This window comes from Glycine soja, chromosome 17 (genome assembly GCF_004193775.1).
Source record: "Glycine soja cultivar W05 chromosome 17, ASM419377v2, whole genome shotgun sequence".
NCBI classification, from domain to species: Eukaryota; Viridiplantae; Streptophyta; class Magnoliopsida; order Fabales; family Fabaceae; genus Glycine; species Glycine soja.
In genome coordinates this window covers 19,266,152-19,283,184 of record NC_041018.1, presented here as the reverse complement: position 1 = coordinate 19,283,184, position 17,033 = coordinate 19,266,152, and the positions used below count along the sequence as shown (strand labels likewise).

At 32.0% G+C, this 17,033-nt stretch overlaps 1 protein-coding gene and 1 pseudogene across 1 annotated transcript; both read left to right on the top strand.

Annotated features, from left to right (window-relative positions):
* The first annotated feature begins 10,271 nt into the window (after positions 1–10,271).
* LOC114391527 lies at positions 10,272–11,347 on the top strand (annotated as a pseudogene).
* Positions 11,348–15,930: 4,583 nt separating this feature from the next.
* On the top strand, positions 15,931–16,752 carry LOC114394276 (precursor of CEP9-like). The gene has a single exon (XM_028355958.1). It carries the CDS (start codon positions 16,008–16,010, stop codon positions 16,482–16,484), a length of 477 nt encoding a protein of 158 aa, XP_028211759.1. The 5' UTR covers positions 15,931–16,007; the 3' UTR covers positions 16,485–16,752.
* The last annotated feature ends 281 nt before the right edge of the window (positions 16,753–17,033 follow it).

Genomic DNA, 17,033 nt, shown 5'->3' with positions numbered 1-17,033 from the left:
TTCAAGAAGAAAGTGATCAGGAAAATGATCCAGATGATGATGATGATCTAAGTCTTTTTGTAAAAAGATTCAACAAGTTTCTTAAAGTAAGAGGAAATCAGAGGCGACCCAATTTTAAATCAAAGAGAAGGACAGAAACTTCATCCTCTACTTTAAAATGCTTTGAATGCAATCAACCTGGACATCTGAGGGTTGATTGTCCCATCTTCAAGAAAAAGATGGAGAAATCTGAAAAGAAAAATCTTAATGAAAAGAAACTGAAGAAAGCATACATCACATGGGATGAAAACGATATGGAATCTTCTGAAGATTCAGAAAATGAAGAGATAAATCTCTGCCTTATGGCTAAAAGTTATGAAAGTGATGAAGAGGTAACATCTTCAAATAACTTATCTATTTCTTTTGATGAATTGCTAGATGCATTTTCTGATATGCATAAAGAGTCAATTAAACTTGCAAAGTTAGTTTCATCTTCTAAGAAAACAATTTTAAATTTAGAAAATGAAATTTCAAAATTAAACAAAGAATTAGATCATCTTAGAAATGAAGTCTCAATTTCTAAAACAAATGAAAAAGTTAATATCTCCACTATTTCTGACAAGAAAATATCAGATTCTTGCTGTTGTTGTGAAAAATATGAAAAAGAAATTAAAGAGTTGAAAAATTCACTTGCAAAATTTTCTTATAGTAAAAAAAATTTAGATGTTATATTAAGTAAACAAAGATATGTTTCCAATAAGAATGGACTAGGGTATAAATTTGAAAAACAACAAAAGTTTCATAAAAACTTCTCTACTTCCACACAACAATGTAATTCTAATTCTATTACTTGTTTTTACTGTGGAAGAAGAGGACATGGCATATCAACTTGCTACTTCAAGAAAAATTACAGCAACATTAAAATGATATGGGTCCCAAAAGGATCCTCAGTTTATACTAACATACAAGGACCCAATAAAGTTTGGGTACCTAAGTCAAAAACTTGATTATGTAGGTATCTTTGAGAAAGAAGTGGTACATAGATAGCGGATACTCAAAACATATGACTGGAGATGCATCAAAGTTTACATATATCTCTCCAAAGAAAAGCGGGCATGTAACATATGGTGACAACAACAAAGGAAGAATCCTTGGAGTTGGTAAAATAGGTACAAATTCTTCAAACTCCATTGAAAATGTTCTACTTGTTGAAGGCCTTAAGCACAACCTACTTAGCGTTAGTCAATTATGCGACAAAGGCTATCTAGTATCATTTGATTCTCAGAAATGTCTTATAGAACATAAGCATGACATTAATATAAAGCATGTAGGACATAGAGTTAATAATGTTTACATGATAGACTTAAGCATAAAACTAGAAAACAATCATTGCTTTCTTAGCAAAGATGATGATCCATGGTTATGACATAAAAGAATTGCTCACATAAACATGGATCACTTAAATAAATTAATTTCAAAAGATTTAGTAGTTGGTTTGCCTAAATTGAAATTTGAAAAAGATAAACTATGTGATGCATGTCAAAAGGGCAAACAAACAAGAGTCTCATTCAAACCTAAAAATGTTGTTTCAACCACTCAACCCTTACAATTATTACATATGGATTTATTTGGTCCGTCTAGAACCATGAGTTTTGGAGGAAATTACTATGCCCTAGTTATAGTTGATGATTTCTCTAGATATACTTGGACATTATTTATTACACATAAAAGTGATGCATTCCAAGCATTTAGAAAACTTGCTAAAGTTATACAAAACAAGAAAAATCTTAAGATTGCATACATTAGAAGTGATCATGGGGGTGAGTTTGAAAACAAAGATTTTGAATTATTCTGTGATGAACATGGTATTGAACACAATTTTTCTGCACCTAGAACCCCTCAACAAAATGGAGTTGTTGAGAGGAAAAATAGGTCATTGGAAGAAATTGCTAGAACTTTATTAAATGATACTTCTCTTCCAAAGTATTTTTGGGCTGAAGCGGTCAATACTGCATGTTACATCATGAATAGGGCCTTAATAAGACCCATTTTAAAGAAAACCCCATACGAGTTATATAATGGTAGAAAACCTAATATTTCTCATCTACATGTTTTTTGTTGCAAATTCTTTGTGCTCAATAATGGTAAAGATAACTTAGGAAAATTCGATGCAAAATCTGATGAAGGTATTTTTCTTGGTTGTTCATTACAAAGCAAAGCATATAGGATATATAATAAAAGAACTATGAATATCGAGGAATCCATTCATGTTACCTTTGATGAATCTAATGCTATCTTGTCAAGAAAGAATATGCTAGATGATATTGCAGATTCTTTAGAACATATGAATATTCATGAACTAGATTCCAAAGGAAATGATAAAGGAAACAATGAAGATCCTCTAGAAGAAGTCAAATCCAATGATGAACTTCCAAGAGAATGGAAAGCTTCAAGAGATCATCCCCTCGACAATATTATTGGTGATATCTCAAAAGGGGTAACAACTAGACATTCTCTTAAAGATTTATGCAATAATATGGCTTTTGTATCTATGATTGAACCTAAAAATATAAAAGAAGCCATAATAGATGATAACTGGATCATTGCCATGCAAGAAGAACTGAATCAATTTGAAAGAAACAATGTGTAGAAATTAGTAGAAAAACCTGAAAATTATCCTGTCATAGGAACAAAATGGGTTTTTAGAAATAAATTAGATGAACATGGTATAATTATTGGAAATAAAGCTAGGTTAGTAGCAAAAAGGTATAATCAAGAAAAGGAATAGACTATGAAGAAACATATGCTCTTGTTGCAAGATTAGAAGCCATTAGAATGCTCTTAGCATATGCATCCATAATGGATTTTAAACTTTATCAAATGGATGTTAAGAGTGCTTTTTCTAAATGGCTTAATTCAAGAAGAGGTATATGTTGAACAACCCCCTGGTTTTGAAATTCCGGATAAACCAAATCATGTTTATAAATTACAAAAGGCTCTTTATGGTTTGAAACAAGCCCCTAGGGCGTGGTATGAACGCTTAAGTAATTTTCTTCTAGAAAAAGAATTCTCTAGAGGTAAAGTGGATACCACATTATTCATAAAGAGAAAGCACAATGATATTTTGTTGGTTCAAATATATGTTGATGATATAATTTTTGGATCCACTAATGATTCATTGTGCAAGGAATTTTCCCTTGATATGCAAAGTGAATTTGAAATGTCAATGATGGGAGAACTAAAGTACTTTCTGGGATTACAAGTCAAGCAAACTCAAGAAGGTATATTCATCAATCAATCCAAGTACTGCAGGGAATTGATCAAAAGATTTGGGATGGAAAGTGCAAAACACATGTCTACACCAATAAGCACTAGCTGTTACTTAGATAAAGATGAATCTGGTCAGTCTATAGACATAAAACAATATCGAGGTATGATCGGATCTCTTCTCTATTTATCTGTTAGTAGACCTGATATTATGTTTAGTGTATGCATGTGTGCTAGGTTTCAATCCAACCCCAAACAATCACATTTGAGTGCAGTAAAGAGAATCATGAGATATCTATTAGGTACAATCAATTTAGGATTATGGTATCCTAAGAATTCAACATGTAACTTAATAGGATATTCTGATTCTGATTTTGCCGGATCTAAAACTGATAGAAAGAGCACAAGTGGAACTTGTCAATTCATTGGATCGGCTCTTGTCTCATGGCATAGTAAGAAACAAAACAGTGTTGTTTTATCCACTGCTGAAGCGGAATATATTTATGCTAGCAGTTGTTGTGCACAGATTTTATGCATGAAGCAACAATTATCTGATTATGGTATTCTTCTTGATCGAATACCTATTAGGTGTGATAACACTAGTGCCATAAATCTATCCAAAAACCCTGTACAAAATTCTAGAACGAAACATATAGAAATTAGGCACCATTTTCTAAGAGACCATGTTCTAAAGGGAGATTGTTTGTTAGAGTTTGTTGATACAAAGAATCAGCTTGCTGATATCTTTACAAAACCTCTCCCAAAGGATATTTTCTTTTCAATAAGAAGAGAATTAGGACTTTTAGATCTTAGTAATTTGGATAGGTAAAGCTTTATGATTGATTGATTAATTTACTCTTTTGATTGATTGTTTATATGTTACTTTGATTGATTTTGTTTAATTCTTGTTATTATGATAGAATTTATGTATTCCTGTGTGTTTTATAGTTGAATAATTGATTTAAGTGCATTAGTAGTTATAATTAATCATATTGGATGTGTTTTAGCATAAACATAGATACTCTCTTAAGAAACTAGCCTAGGATAGGCTCTGGTAATCGATTACCATCCAGTGTAATCGATTACACATGAGCAGGCAACCTGTAATCGATTACAGCATCCTGTAATCGATTACCAGAAGGCTTATTGCTCCTGTAATCGATTACCAATCCCTGTAATTGATTACAACTCGTCCTCATCTATAAATATTCACGAAATCAGAGCTGCTGCACAGCCACAGCCTCCTTTCACGTCTCCTTCATACCTAAAACTTCAAATCTTCGAATCTCACTCAATTCTTCACCAAATTACGTTTCGTAAAGCCCAATCTTCCTCTTTTTCACTCCTCTTTAACTTCCACCGATTAAAATCCACTAAAACTTCCTCAAATGGCAGAGCCATCAAAGAAGAGAAAGGGATCATCCTCCACCACCGCTGCTGCTGCCCATCGCCGCCACGGACCATCCGAAGTACCCACAACACCTATTCACCCATCTTTATCATCTCCAAGATCATCCACATTGTTTTCTTCCGATGATCAGTGTCTACGGTACCTCTCTCAATTTTCTTCTAGGATCATCTTAGACCCTAAGTACCTAGATGTAGAGTTCTTTAATGATGAAACGTTTGACTGCTATCAAGTGTTTCAAAATTCTGGCCTTATTGATTTCATGTCATTAAAATTGTCATATTATCCTGAATTTGTAAAGGTCTTCTACTGCAATTTAAAAATTCAGGATGGCATTATTATTCAGTCATTGTTCTTTTCTTTAACTAATTTACCCAGTCAAGGTGCACCTTTTGAGGGCACCATTGTTGATGACTGGAAATTTGATTATTCGAGTCATGATGCTCGTCGTATGGTCTGCAATGATCAAGCTAAAATGACTGGTAGATTGCTGGCCGGGTCATTAACATTTGATAATCGCATCATGCATTATATAATTGTTAGAATTTTGCTTCCTCGGTCTTCAAATTTAGCACAAGCCTTTGAGGAGGATTTGATTCTTATGTGGGCTTTTCTTACCGGTCGTCAGATCGACTGGGCCCATTTGGTTTGGTACCGAATGCATAAGGCATTACGGGCCAATGCACCTCTCCCTTATCCACATTTGATTACTCTATTTCTGCGTCATTTTCAAATTCCGCTTGATGATGAACCATTTGTTCAAGTCAAGCGTTCCTTTGCAATTGGTGCTGGTGCAGTGACTTCCTTTGGGTACCGTAAAGATCGGAATGGTCAATGGCTGAAGAAGGATGCACTCCCTCCTCAAGATGAACGTACTCCTTCACCTCCTCCTCAGCACGATGATTCGACACTCATGAATGAAGTCCTCTCCGAATTACGGGGTCTTCGTTCTTATGTTGGTGACCATTTCGACTCATTAGATATACGCTTTGCCGACATGGACATTCGCCTCACACAGCTCGAAGAGGATGTAGGATACATTCGTCAGAGTTTCGATCTTCCACCACCACCTCCACCTTCTTAGAATTTAGTTTCTAATTATATGTCTCTTATAAGCCGTGTATTTTGGCTGTTTAGTTTCTTAGAGTTTAAATTATTATGTTAAGTACTCTATTTATCTTGTAGAATTTGAATTTCCAACTTTTATGCTTTGATACTCTGTGGTTTGGTTTTAAATTATTTGGATTATGGTTTGGTTATTTCTCATTTGTGAGTTTAATTGCTTATGCCTTACACTTTGATGTTCATTTGTTTCTATTCCATTGTTATCTCTGGTTTACTTCTCAAGAACTTTGGCTTTTTGATGTTGCCAAAGGGGGAGAAAAATGGGATGTAGAAAAAGCTTAACAAACTTTGCAAGCAAGTGATCATAAATTCCAAAACATAGGGGGAGTAAAAGTAAATTTTATATATATACAAATGTTTGTTGCTTGCTCTTGAATCTTGATTTCACGACTTGTATTGTCATCATCAAAAAGGGGGAGTTTGTAGATGCAAATGCCTTTGGTGTTTTGATGATGATCATGATGATATGATGCAATAGATGCAAATGGGCTTTTCAAGTTTAAATTCAAGACAATACTTCAAGAATACAAGTCACAACATCAAGATGATCACTAGTATATTAGGAAGAGAATTCCTAATTGAATTAGCAAAAGGTTTGGCCAAGTAATTAAATTAAAAAGTGCTTTTCAAAGGATTTACTCTCTGGTAATTGATTACCAGAGGATGTAATCGATTACCAGTGGCCAAATATGCTTTACAACAGCTACCAAAAATTTGAATTCAAATTTTAGACTGTGTAATCGATTACATAATTTTGGTAATCGATTACCAGCAGTTAATAAACGTTTTAATTCAAATTTTAAAAGCTGTAATCAATTACACAAATCCTGTAATCGATTACCAGACAAGATTTTCAGAAAAATATTTCTAAGAGTCACAACTTCTCAAAAGGTTTTTACATGACCACCAATGGTCTATATATATGTGACTTAGAACACGAATTTGCTTAGAGCTTTTCAAAACAACAAGTGTTTATTCTCTCAAAAAGCAAAATCGTTTTATCCTCTTAAGAATTCCTTGGCCAATTCAATTGCAATTCATTAAGGAATCATTTGAGTGCTCTGATTGTAAAATCTATCTCTTTCAAGAGAGATTCATTCTTCTTCTCCTTCTAATTCTCTAAGGGATTAAGAGACCGAGGGTCTCTTGTTGTAAAAGAATTCTAAACACAAGGGAAGGATTGTCCTTGTGTGTTTAGAACTTGTAAAAGGAATTTACAAGATAGTGGAACTCTCAAGCGGGTTGCTTGGGGATTGAACGTAGGCACAAGGGTGTGACCGAACCAGTATAAATCTGAGTTTGCACTTTCTCTTCCCTTAAACTTCTTTATTTATTATTGCTTTATATTCATATTCAAATTGTTTTATTTGAATCAATATTTAAGAAGTTCATTGTTAAGGGAATTTATAACTTGAATAAAAAAGTCAAATAGATTTTTAATTGGGGAAGTAGTTTGGGATATCTTAATTCAAACCCCCCTTCTTAAGATATCTGAGGCCACTTGTCTAACAAAAGATTGCTAACATCTACAAGTCCTAATCAAATCAAGGCATGTCAAAAGAGAAGATGGTTGTCTTTTAAGAAGATCCACAATCAGTTGGAGAAAAGGCTGAAATCTCAATATGTAGAAAACACAATCCTCTGAAGTATCGACTCATGACTATGCTAAAGAAAGGAGAAGTCATGAGCCACTAACAACAAAAAGTACCAACATGCCATAATTTTGAAATTTAAATTGTGCAAGCTATTACCTAGCTAAGGAAGAAGGGATGAGCCAATTGTTCAACAAATATAACTCACAACGGGTCTCCTTGGCCTCTAATCTTCTCGAGAAACCAACAATGATAATCTTCATGCTCTATAAAAGGAAAAATAGTTGTTGGATCTCATTGCTAGGAAGGAATATAAGATAGAGAGGGTAAGATCAAGAAGGCGTATTGTACATATATATCTTTTGCTTCTAATACTAGTCTTCCTTAGCCCAAACACTATAGGATGTAGAGCCAAATCCTTTTAGCCATAGAGTATATGTAAACAGCTTCGTTAGAGAAGCCATACAAATGATAGCTTCTTGAAAGGTGTCTTAGGAACCTTTTCTTAAACAAAACCCTTTAGGATAGGAAAACCTTAGAATATCAGTTAGGGGATTGTTGCTTCTGAAGGTTGAGAGATCATAATAGGTGTTGTGTGAGTAAAGTAGCATTTGCCACTTTGGGTTTGAAGTATGTAAAGGCTTTTTGAAAGAACACTTGAGTAAAGCTTACAAAAGCTTAGAGAATACTAGAGGAAAGCCTACAGAGGCTTAAAAAATACTAAAGAGAAGCCTGCAGAGGCTTAAAAACTATTGTGGAGAAGCCTAGAGAGAATTTTCAAAAGAATACTTGGATGAAGCCTGAAGAGACTTTTTGAAAGAATACTTGGGGGGAACCTGCATATGCTTAAAGAATACAATGAAAGCACGAGGAGGATTTAGGAGAAAGGCTACTTTGTTATAAGTTTTTGTGTTTGGAAATCCTATAGGCGTAGGACTAGACATAGTCAAAGGTTGTGGGTGAACTGGTATAATTTTTGTGGGTGTTATGCCATTCTTTACTGCTTCTCATTTACTTTTACATGTTAGATACTTGTTTTAAGTATTGGAAAAACATGTTTTACAAAAGCATATCTTTGATATATTTCTTAATGATTTTACTAAATATTTTAAAGATCAGAAGCAACGTCTATGGTTCTCTAGAAAAGACATAAATTGAAATCTATAATAACAAGAATTTAAACTTTTTAAAGTATCTTTTGAAGCAGTATTTCGTGTTTTACTTGGAAGAACTTTTATTAGATTATTAATTCTATCCAAGTACTTTAGAAGGACAAGCTTTTCTCCTAATAATACATATGAAAAACCAACTAGAAGCTTGAGAGGAAACTTCAGAAGCAACATGTTTTGTGTAGAAAAAGTCATAATCAGTTAAGTGTCACTATTTAACCCTTTCTAGTAGCCTTCTGATTCATTTCAATTGGGATGTTATAACACTTTGAACCATTAGGATAATTTTTCTCACCTTGACTTAAGGCCATCAATTGAGTAGCCCATACCCCAAAAGTGTTCAATCAGGCCTCGAAGGGAATGCTTACTTGGAGAAGCTAGAACTTCGTAAGATGATATTATGTGTTCTAACTCATATACATGTATTACTATTACCTCAAGTTTTCAATGACTTAAGTGTGAAATGAGGTAAAGAAAAAAAAGAAAAAAAAGGGTAGATAATACATGAGAGTTAAAGATATATATGAAAAGAAAAAGGAGAGGAACATTGGGAAAAGTTGAAAATCATGATGGTTTAAGTTTGCCAGAGTCAAAGAGGGAGAAAAAAACCTTACTTTTATGAACAAAAGTAACTATAAAAAAATCAACTGCTACTTCTGTTTAATTAACTGATAATTCTAGAATAATCAAAATAATTGAAATAACTAACTACTAAAGATCAACTCATGGGTAAAAAGTAAATAAATGAACACTAGGTACAAGATATTGCATAGAAAATGACAAACAATAAAGGCGGAGGAATATAACAACCATTTAGAGCATGTTTGGTTTGGCGGTGTAACCACGGTGAATCATGGTGATTTTGGTCAAACTTGATTTGACTATATAATAATATGTTTGGATACCATTTTATAATTTCATGTTCAGCCCTCAAAACCACGGTGACTTCGAAGCAGGTAGGAGAAGCTTTCAATTCAACGTGACTTGATTCAAGAAATCATAAAATATTATTATTTACATGTTTCTTTATAATACCCTTGTACTTTTTGTGACAGACTATATTATACTGCAATAGTTGGACATTCATATTTCCTTAAGACTTCATTTATTTCGGTAGTTGAAAATTTATTATTACATTTACTTGTTCTCTCGGTTAAAGAAAGAATATTACCATCTTCACTTCATAGGACCTCCATTGAAACAATAGTACACATCTTGTGCTAAAATCTTGTGGTACGCATATTGTGCTGAAATCTTGTGCCTGACTCTCTTAGCTCAAAGGTAAGTTAATAATACTATTTCATTTTATTATTGTGTTGTGTTGAAAGAAATGTTTTAAGAACCTCTTGCACTATTTTATCTTATTAGAGTTGTATTTCAAATTTATGCTTATGCTTTAGAATATTAACATCTCTTATTGGACTATTATCTTATTATTATCACCGTTTACAAAATATTTTTTAAAGTGGACTTCCAAAAAAAATGTATGATAATTTTTTAAAAATAATATGTTTTACTTTTTCATTTGTTCTTATTTTATTTTTATTTTTATTATATAGTTTCTATGATTTGTTCTTGATATATTTGATGAGTATAGTAGGGACAAAAATGTATTGGTTGATATTAAGTGTGTATGTAACATACATGATAAAATAAAAAACACTGCTTTACTATTTTTTCTTTTCTTTTAATAAATTAATATTTATTTATTCATAAAAATTTATTTAGATTATGAGTACTATTAGAGGAAAAACTGTTGTGAATCCTTTACAAAATATTGACAAAGAAAAAGCTACTTGGGATCCAAAAGAAAATGAAGCTTTTATTGAAGCATGTTTGGAGCAAATTACTAAAGGGGAACACCTTGGTTCTAGCTTTACTAAGGTAGGGTGGAAAGGTATTCAATCCAAGTTTACACAATTACTGGAAGGACTTATAACAAGGCACAATTAAAAAATAAGTATGATAACTTGATAAAAGATTGGCGTGTATGGTACAAATTATTTAGAAAAGAAACTGGTTTAGGATGGGACAATACCAGAAACACTGTTGGTGCACCAAATGAATGGTGGGAGACCAAACAACTTGTATGTCATATTTAAGTGTACTTAATATATGGTAAAAGCTTATATTTAGTGTGACTATTATATATGATGAGTTGTAAACATGCAGGAAAATCCTTTATATGGAAAATTTAGGTACAAGGGACTTCCATTTGCTCATCAACTAACTATACTTTTTAAGGATGTAGTGGTTACCAAAGATTTTATGTGGGCACCATCATCAGGGATATTGCCAAGTACACTTGTTGGTGATGTTAATGATGCGTATTGCCCGTGTCTTGATGGTATTAACATAAATATGGAAGAAGGACCAGGAGACAGTGATGATGTTAGTGTAGGAGCAACAAATGAATTTGGAGACATTAATATAAATGAACTGGTAGTCAAGCAATTGGTAGCCAAAAGAGTGGAGAGAAGCGCAAGCGAATTGATCGTACTGAGAAGATTGGTAAAAAGAAATTAAATGCCTCATCAAAGATAGGTGAGGCAGTTAGTGACATTGCAAAAACATGTAGGTCACGTATAGAAAATGTAACTAGTGCATCTATTAATGAAGTGGTGAAAGAACTTAAGACCTTACCTGAAGTTGCAAATGACACTGAGTTACATACCAAATGTTGTAACTTGATGTTATTTAAGCCAGCAAGGGAGATGCTCATTGCTTTGCGAGGTGAAGATGAGAAAAGGTTACATTGGCTTAAAGATGCAGTTAAAAATCGCTTATTCATGAATATGTCACTTTAGTTTATGTCATAGGAGTTGGACTGCTAGTGTGTGCTTTTGACTATTATATGTATTATTTTACTATTATTTGCTTTTGTCATTTACGTAATGTAGTAGGGGCTTTTGACTATTATTGGCTTCTTTCATTTATGTAATGAATTAAATGGATTATTATAATATGTATAAATGTACAATTGTTATATTATTTCTTTGTTATCATTATTAAGTCATGTATTTGGACAGGTGTTAACAGTTAAATGAATAATTGGATTAAATGATTTAAGCTTGAAAGCAATGAAGACAATGTCATTTTGGAAGATGCTTCTTATGTGGCTGCATTGGTTGGTGAGTATGCAATAATGCATATATGTAAAGAGCCACGTAGAACTAGTGAACATACAGGTCATACATAGGTTTATGAAATATTACAAGGGCATCCAATTCGTTGTTATGAGATGTTTTGCATGGAAAAATCAATTTTCCATAAACTTTGCACTGAATTAGTTGAGCAAGGCTTAAAGGAAACTAAGGGCATGTGGGTTCAAGAAATGGTTGCAATTTTCTTAAATATGGTTGGCCATGGGTTAGGTAATATAATGCTTCAAGAACGATTTCAACACTCAGGAGAGACTATAAGTAGGCATATCATGATGTCCTACTTGCTTGCCTTAAATTGTCATTCAAATATATTAGACCACAAGATCCCATGTTTCGTGATTGTGAGGTCAAAATTGAAAGTGATCAACGATATTGGCCATTTTTTAAAAATGTCATAGGAGTAATTGATGGTACACATATTCCATGTATAGTTAGCCCTGTTGAACAAGCAAGGTTTATTGGACGAAAATGTATTCCAACACAAAATATAATGGTTGTATGTGATTGGAGTATCTGCTTCACTTTTGTATTAGCTGGATGGGAAGGTAGTGCTCACGATGCTCGTGTTTTTGACCATGCTCTCATAAATGCTAACTTGAATTTTCCACATCCTCTTCCAGGTTTTTTTTATATAAATATACATGATTTATAATTTGAATAAAAATATCATGTTTATTCACTTTTTTAATTGTTTTATTAGGTAAATATTATTTAGTGGATGTTGGCTACCCAACACCAATGGGGTATCTTGGTCCTTACAGATGTGAACGTTACCATCTCCCTGATTTTAGACGTAAATTTGGATATGCAAATGATGATGAGGTCTTCAATTTTTATCACTCAAGTTTAAGGTGCACAATAGAAAGAGCTTTTGGTGTGTGGAATAATAGGTTTGCAATTTTACGTCATATGCCTAAATGCCTAAATACAAATTTGAAACACAAGTTCAAATAGTTTGTGCAACAATGACTGTACATAATTTTATCAGAAGGAATGCTGAAATGAATTCTGATTTTATATGCTATGAAGAAGAAGACATACTTGTTGATGTAGATTATAATAATCACAATGAGACTAGCTTTGACCAATCCCAAGTTTTAAATATAATTTCTGCACCAGAGATGGATCATGTTCGAGACTATATTCGAGATGAAATTATACGGTGCAAGAAAAAAAAAACTAATATTATATTTATTATTGAATTTGATTGACTTTATATATGTTCCTTATCTGTACTTTTTAATTTAGATACATTTGTGTATTTATGTTAATTTTAATTTTTTACAATGAATACGAGTTTATATATCTATTTAATTTTAATTTATTTATATGTATATCAAAAAATAACAAATTATAATAACAAATAAATATTCAAAGACTTAAGATCTATTTTAATAATTTTACTTTCAAAATCAATTATGACTAAAAGTATTCAAACATTACTCTCTTTAAAAATCAACTTTTTAATATATGTTACTCAAACAAAAATCACGTTACTTCAAAATTAATTATATAAAATCACCTTGATTTAAAATTAATTTTATCAAAGTTCATCCCAACACGCACTTAATATGAATGGCCAAGTGACAACATTAATTATCATAAAAAATAGAAGTGTGAAACTTATGGGGAAGGAAATTAAGTTCATATCTAAGAAATTATTTATATATAACTTGACATGTTCGGCTTGCAAGCATAATCGACCTGGGAAAACTATTATGGATTGGGCTTAGGCCAAATTCGTACAGTGAGTTGCCTTTGCCCAAACACATGATTAGCCCAAGTAACGGAGGTTAATATTAGGTATAAGATTTGTAACATACACTTCTGAACAGTACAACACGTGATCCCAAAAGTAAAGTTATAATGTTAGTACACCAAGACAAATAATTGTTTCCTAAGAGAGGTCTTTGGCTTCATGCCAGGGAATATATATAACCTACTTTAAACCCTTATAAATACAACCAACACGTCACAGTCATTGCTCTGGTCTAATCTTTTATTGATCGAGCGTTAGAGTTCGCCCATTTCATGTGAAATCTCTCGGCCACGTCAAAGAACTTGTCATCCTTCTAAAGATCTTGAATCTCAGTTCACTTAGAATTCCATTTCATCCGGAACCTAACATGACCATGACCCAATAAATGGTCAACCATGGACAAATAAGTTCAATCCATCTCAAGCTGATAAGTGTACAAGTAAATGTTGGGCATGTGTTCATTGTTTTAGAACATGAAATTGAAGAACATGCACAATACTTATTATAACAATCCAGGCTCAACAATTTTTATTTTCTTGTTATACCAACTATTACTTTTGTTTCTTTATATAAGAACCATTTGAGAATTTTGTTTATCTCTTTTTATAAGATTTCATTTAAATTTTTTCTTGCATTATTGTTTATTCTTTTTATCTAAATATACTTTTAATTACTTTACAATTTTTTTAGTCAATAAATAAAAATGTTGTAAGATATACTTTCTCTCTTTTGAAGATTGCGGAAGATTACTAGCTATAAATTAATAAGATAAGATGAATAATCACAATTCTAAGATCTCCACGCATATTCATCAAACAGAAATATTCACAATTACCAGAAACATCCTTTTCAACATGTTCTTAAGTATTAAGTATTGATTGAAAATTATAATTTTTATGGGTACAGTTCTTGTTTAATAACTTTCTCTTTCTCTTTTGTATTTTTAATAAATTTTAATTAATCATAAACTATGTTTTAGAAAAAGTATGTTAGCAAATATATTACTAACACTCTTCTATTAATTAATTAGATAAAAAGTAATTAAGTGAAAATAATAAGATAACGGGTGTCAATAATTTTTAAGTTAATTTTAAAAAATAATATAAGTTGTTAGTAAATTTAATATCGCCAATTACATTAATCAAACTTTCTTAATTCTTATAAATTAATTAAATTTCCTATATATAAGAGCAGGCAGTGTCAAGAAGATACAGTCCCACACCCCATCAAATAAATCAATAACCATTTAAGGCGTTCCAGTAACAAAATTATACATCAGTATTTCAAAACAAAAGATTTCTTTCACTACAACTTGTCGACCAAAGTGTAGAAGATTTCTGAGATTAATACTATACCACTCTAAGTGGAGGGAACGTACTGGAGAATCCCCGGTATCTTTCTGCTGCCTCCATTCTGATGGTGCGTAAGTCGACTTACTATTTTTTTTATTGGTTTATCATAACTCATCAATTTGTATCTGTTTGCCACATGAAAAAGAAAAGCAAAAAAATTCTCAAGAATCTCAGTATCCGAGGTTACATGTTAACACTAGAAGTTCTTCTCCAGCCATGAAACACAGACTCTGATATGGACACCAAATACAACACATATACAAACATTTCGGCACACTAATGTCTAAATATAGGATATGAGAATATCATATATATACACAAAAATGAAGAGATTCTAATTAAATGAACTATGAGTAACATATAACTAAATATTTAAATGATGATATATTCATTTATCTTTTTAAACTAATTTTTTATATTTTTTCAAGTGCATTAATTGTATAAAAGTGACAATTAAAGTGTTCAAACTAACAAAAAATAATTTTTGAATCAGACACATAATAAGAAATGTCAAACAAATGTTGAATAAATATATAGGTATGTTAGTATCGAAAACCTGTTCGACACGATTACACTTTGCATAATAGAATTGTCCGTGCCTCATAGCTCTCCAGCTGGTTGGTTCACAAAAATTAAATTTAGTATATTCTGAAAGAACTAATTTGACTTCACTCCATCCCTCACATCTAATTTTTCTATTAAAACATGCATTATATATATCATCATACATTCTTGTAAAATAAGATACTTTGCATATCAAATTCATATAAACACAAAGATTAAAAGAAGCAAATATCAAATCATATATATATATATATATATATATATATATATATATATATATATATATATATTCATACCTTAGAATCAAAATGATGAGCCCAGTTTATTTTATGGACACATGCAAAAGAGCATGGCTGCGCAGGTGGGCCTGGGGCCCATGTAATTGAAAGCTATTTGACATATAAACGGTCCACATTCACAGATCATGCACTCCACATACTTAGTCAAATTACATAATTAAAAATTAGAATCTTTAACAGAGAGCACTAACACAATGACACTCAACATATTATAAATACCTTGAGGATCATATAACTTGTCATATCACCCATTCTCTCTAGTCTCTACCCACACTAAAGGGCCTTTCACTTATACCAAACTCTTAATTGCTTCTTCAGTGATCGATCATATGGCCAAATTTCAGGTTTTGCACAAATATTTTTTCATTTTTCTTGCACTAGTTGTGTGCGATGGTTCCCTTCTAACACATGGTAGGAAAATAAATATAAAGCCATTGAACCAACTACATTCCTCACTAAACACAAAAACCGTCGCTAATCATCCTAACCCTACTTCCCTTCCATCACTTAAAACCAAAGTTGAATCACCACAACACCATGAGGAATCTAGTAAATTGGAAGATTCAGGTGCAGACAACACCAATGCTTTCCGACCGACTACGCCGGGAGGGAGTCCTGGTGTTGGCCACAAAATGATTACATCATCATCAGAAGATAATAAGGTGAAAACAATGGTGGTAGTTCATAGCCCAGATGTTGAAGTTTTCAAGACTGAGGGTTCAAAAGATGATTTCAAACCTACTGACCCAGGTCACAGCCCAGGAGTTGGTCATGCTTACAAAAACAAAATTGGAGATGGAAATTAGTCTATCGTAAACTTAGCTATAATTTCAATGTGTAGCAAAACTAGTCCAAGAGTCTCCAATCGCATGTGTATGTTTTGTTTTTCTTTCACATACTTTGTTTATCTTTTTGCAATATTAGAGTCTGTATATTCTTGCATGCCTAAGTACCATACTTGTAGTATGAGCATGGCTTTAATTAATTGGTTATTGCTTGGGATGAGTAGCTTTCCTAAATGTATCATTCAATTTGTTAGCATTTTTATTTATAGGTGCAGGGTTTACTGTGTAATGCAAAATGCAAATAAATAAAAGATGTTTTTTAAAATACAAATTATAGAGACTCTTTCTCAAGAAATAATAATAATAATAAAATAATAATAATAATAATAATAATAATAATAATAATAATAATAATAATAATAATATCATTCCCAGTATTATATATTTTTTTATTTTATAAAACTTAAGGTTTACTCTACTTTTTTCAAGAACCAGCTCAGTTAAGCCTAGTTTTTTAACTTTTTCGATCTGAAGTCAATGAAAGATAACTATTAATAAAGCAACTGGCTT

Coding starts and splice junctions, on each gene's coding strand:
- LOC114394276 (XM_028355958.1), top strand. CDS start 16,008: ATGGCCAAATTTCAGGTTTTGCACAAATATTTTTTCATTTTTCTTGCA.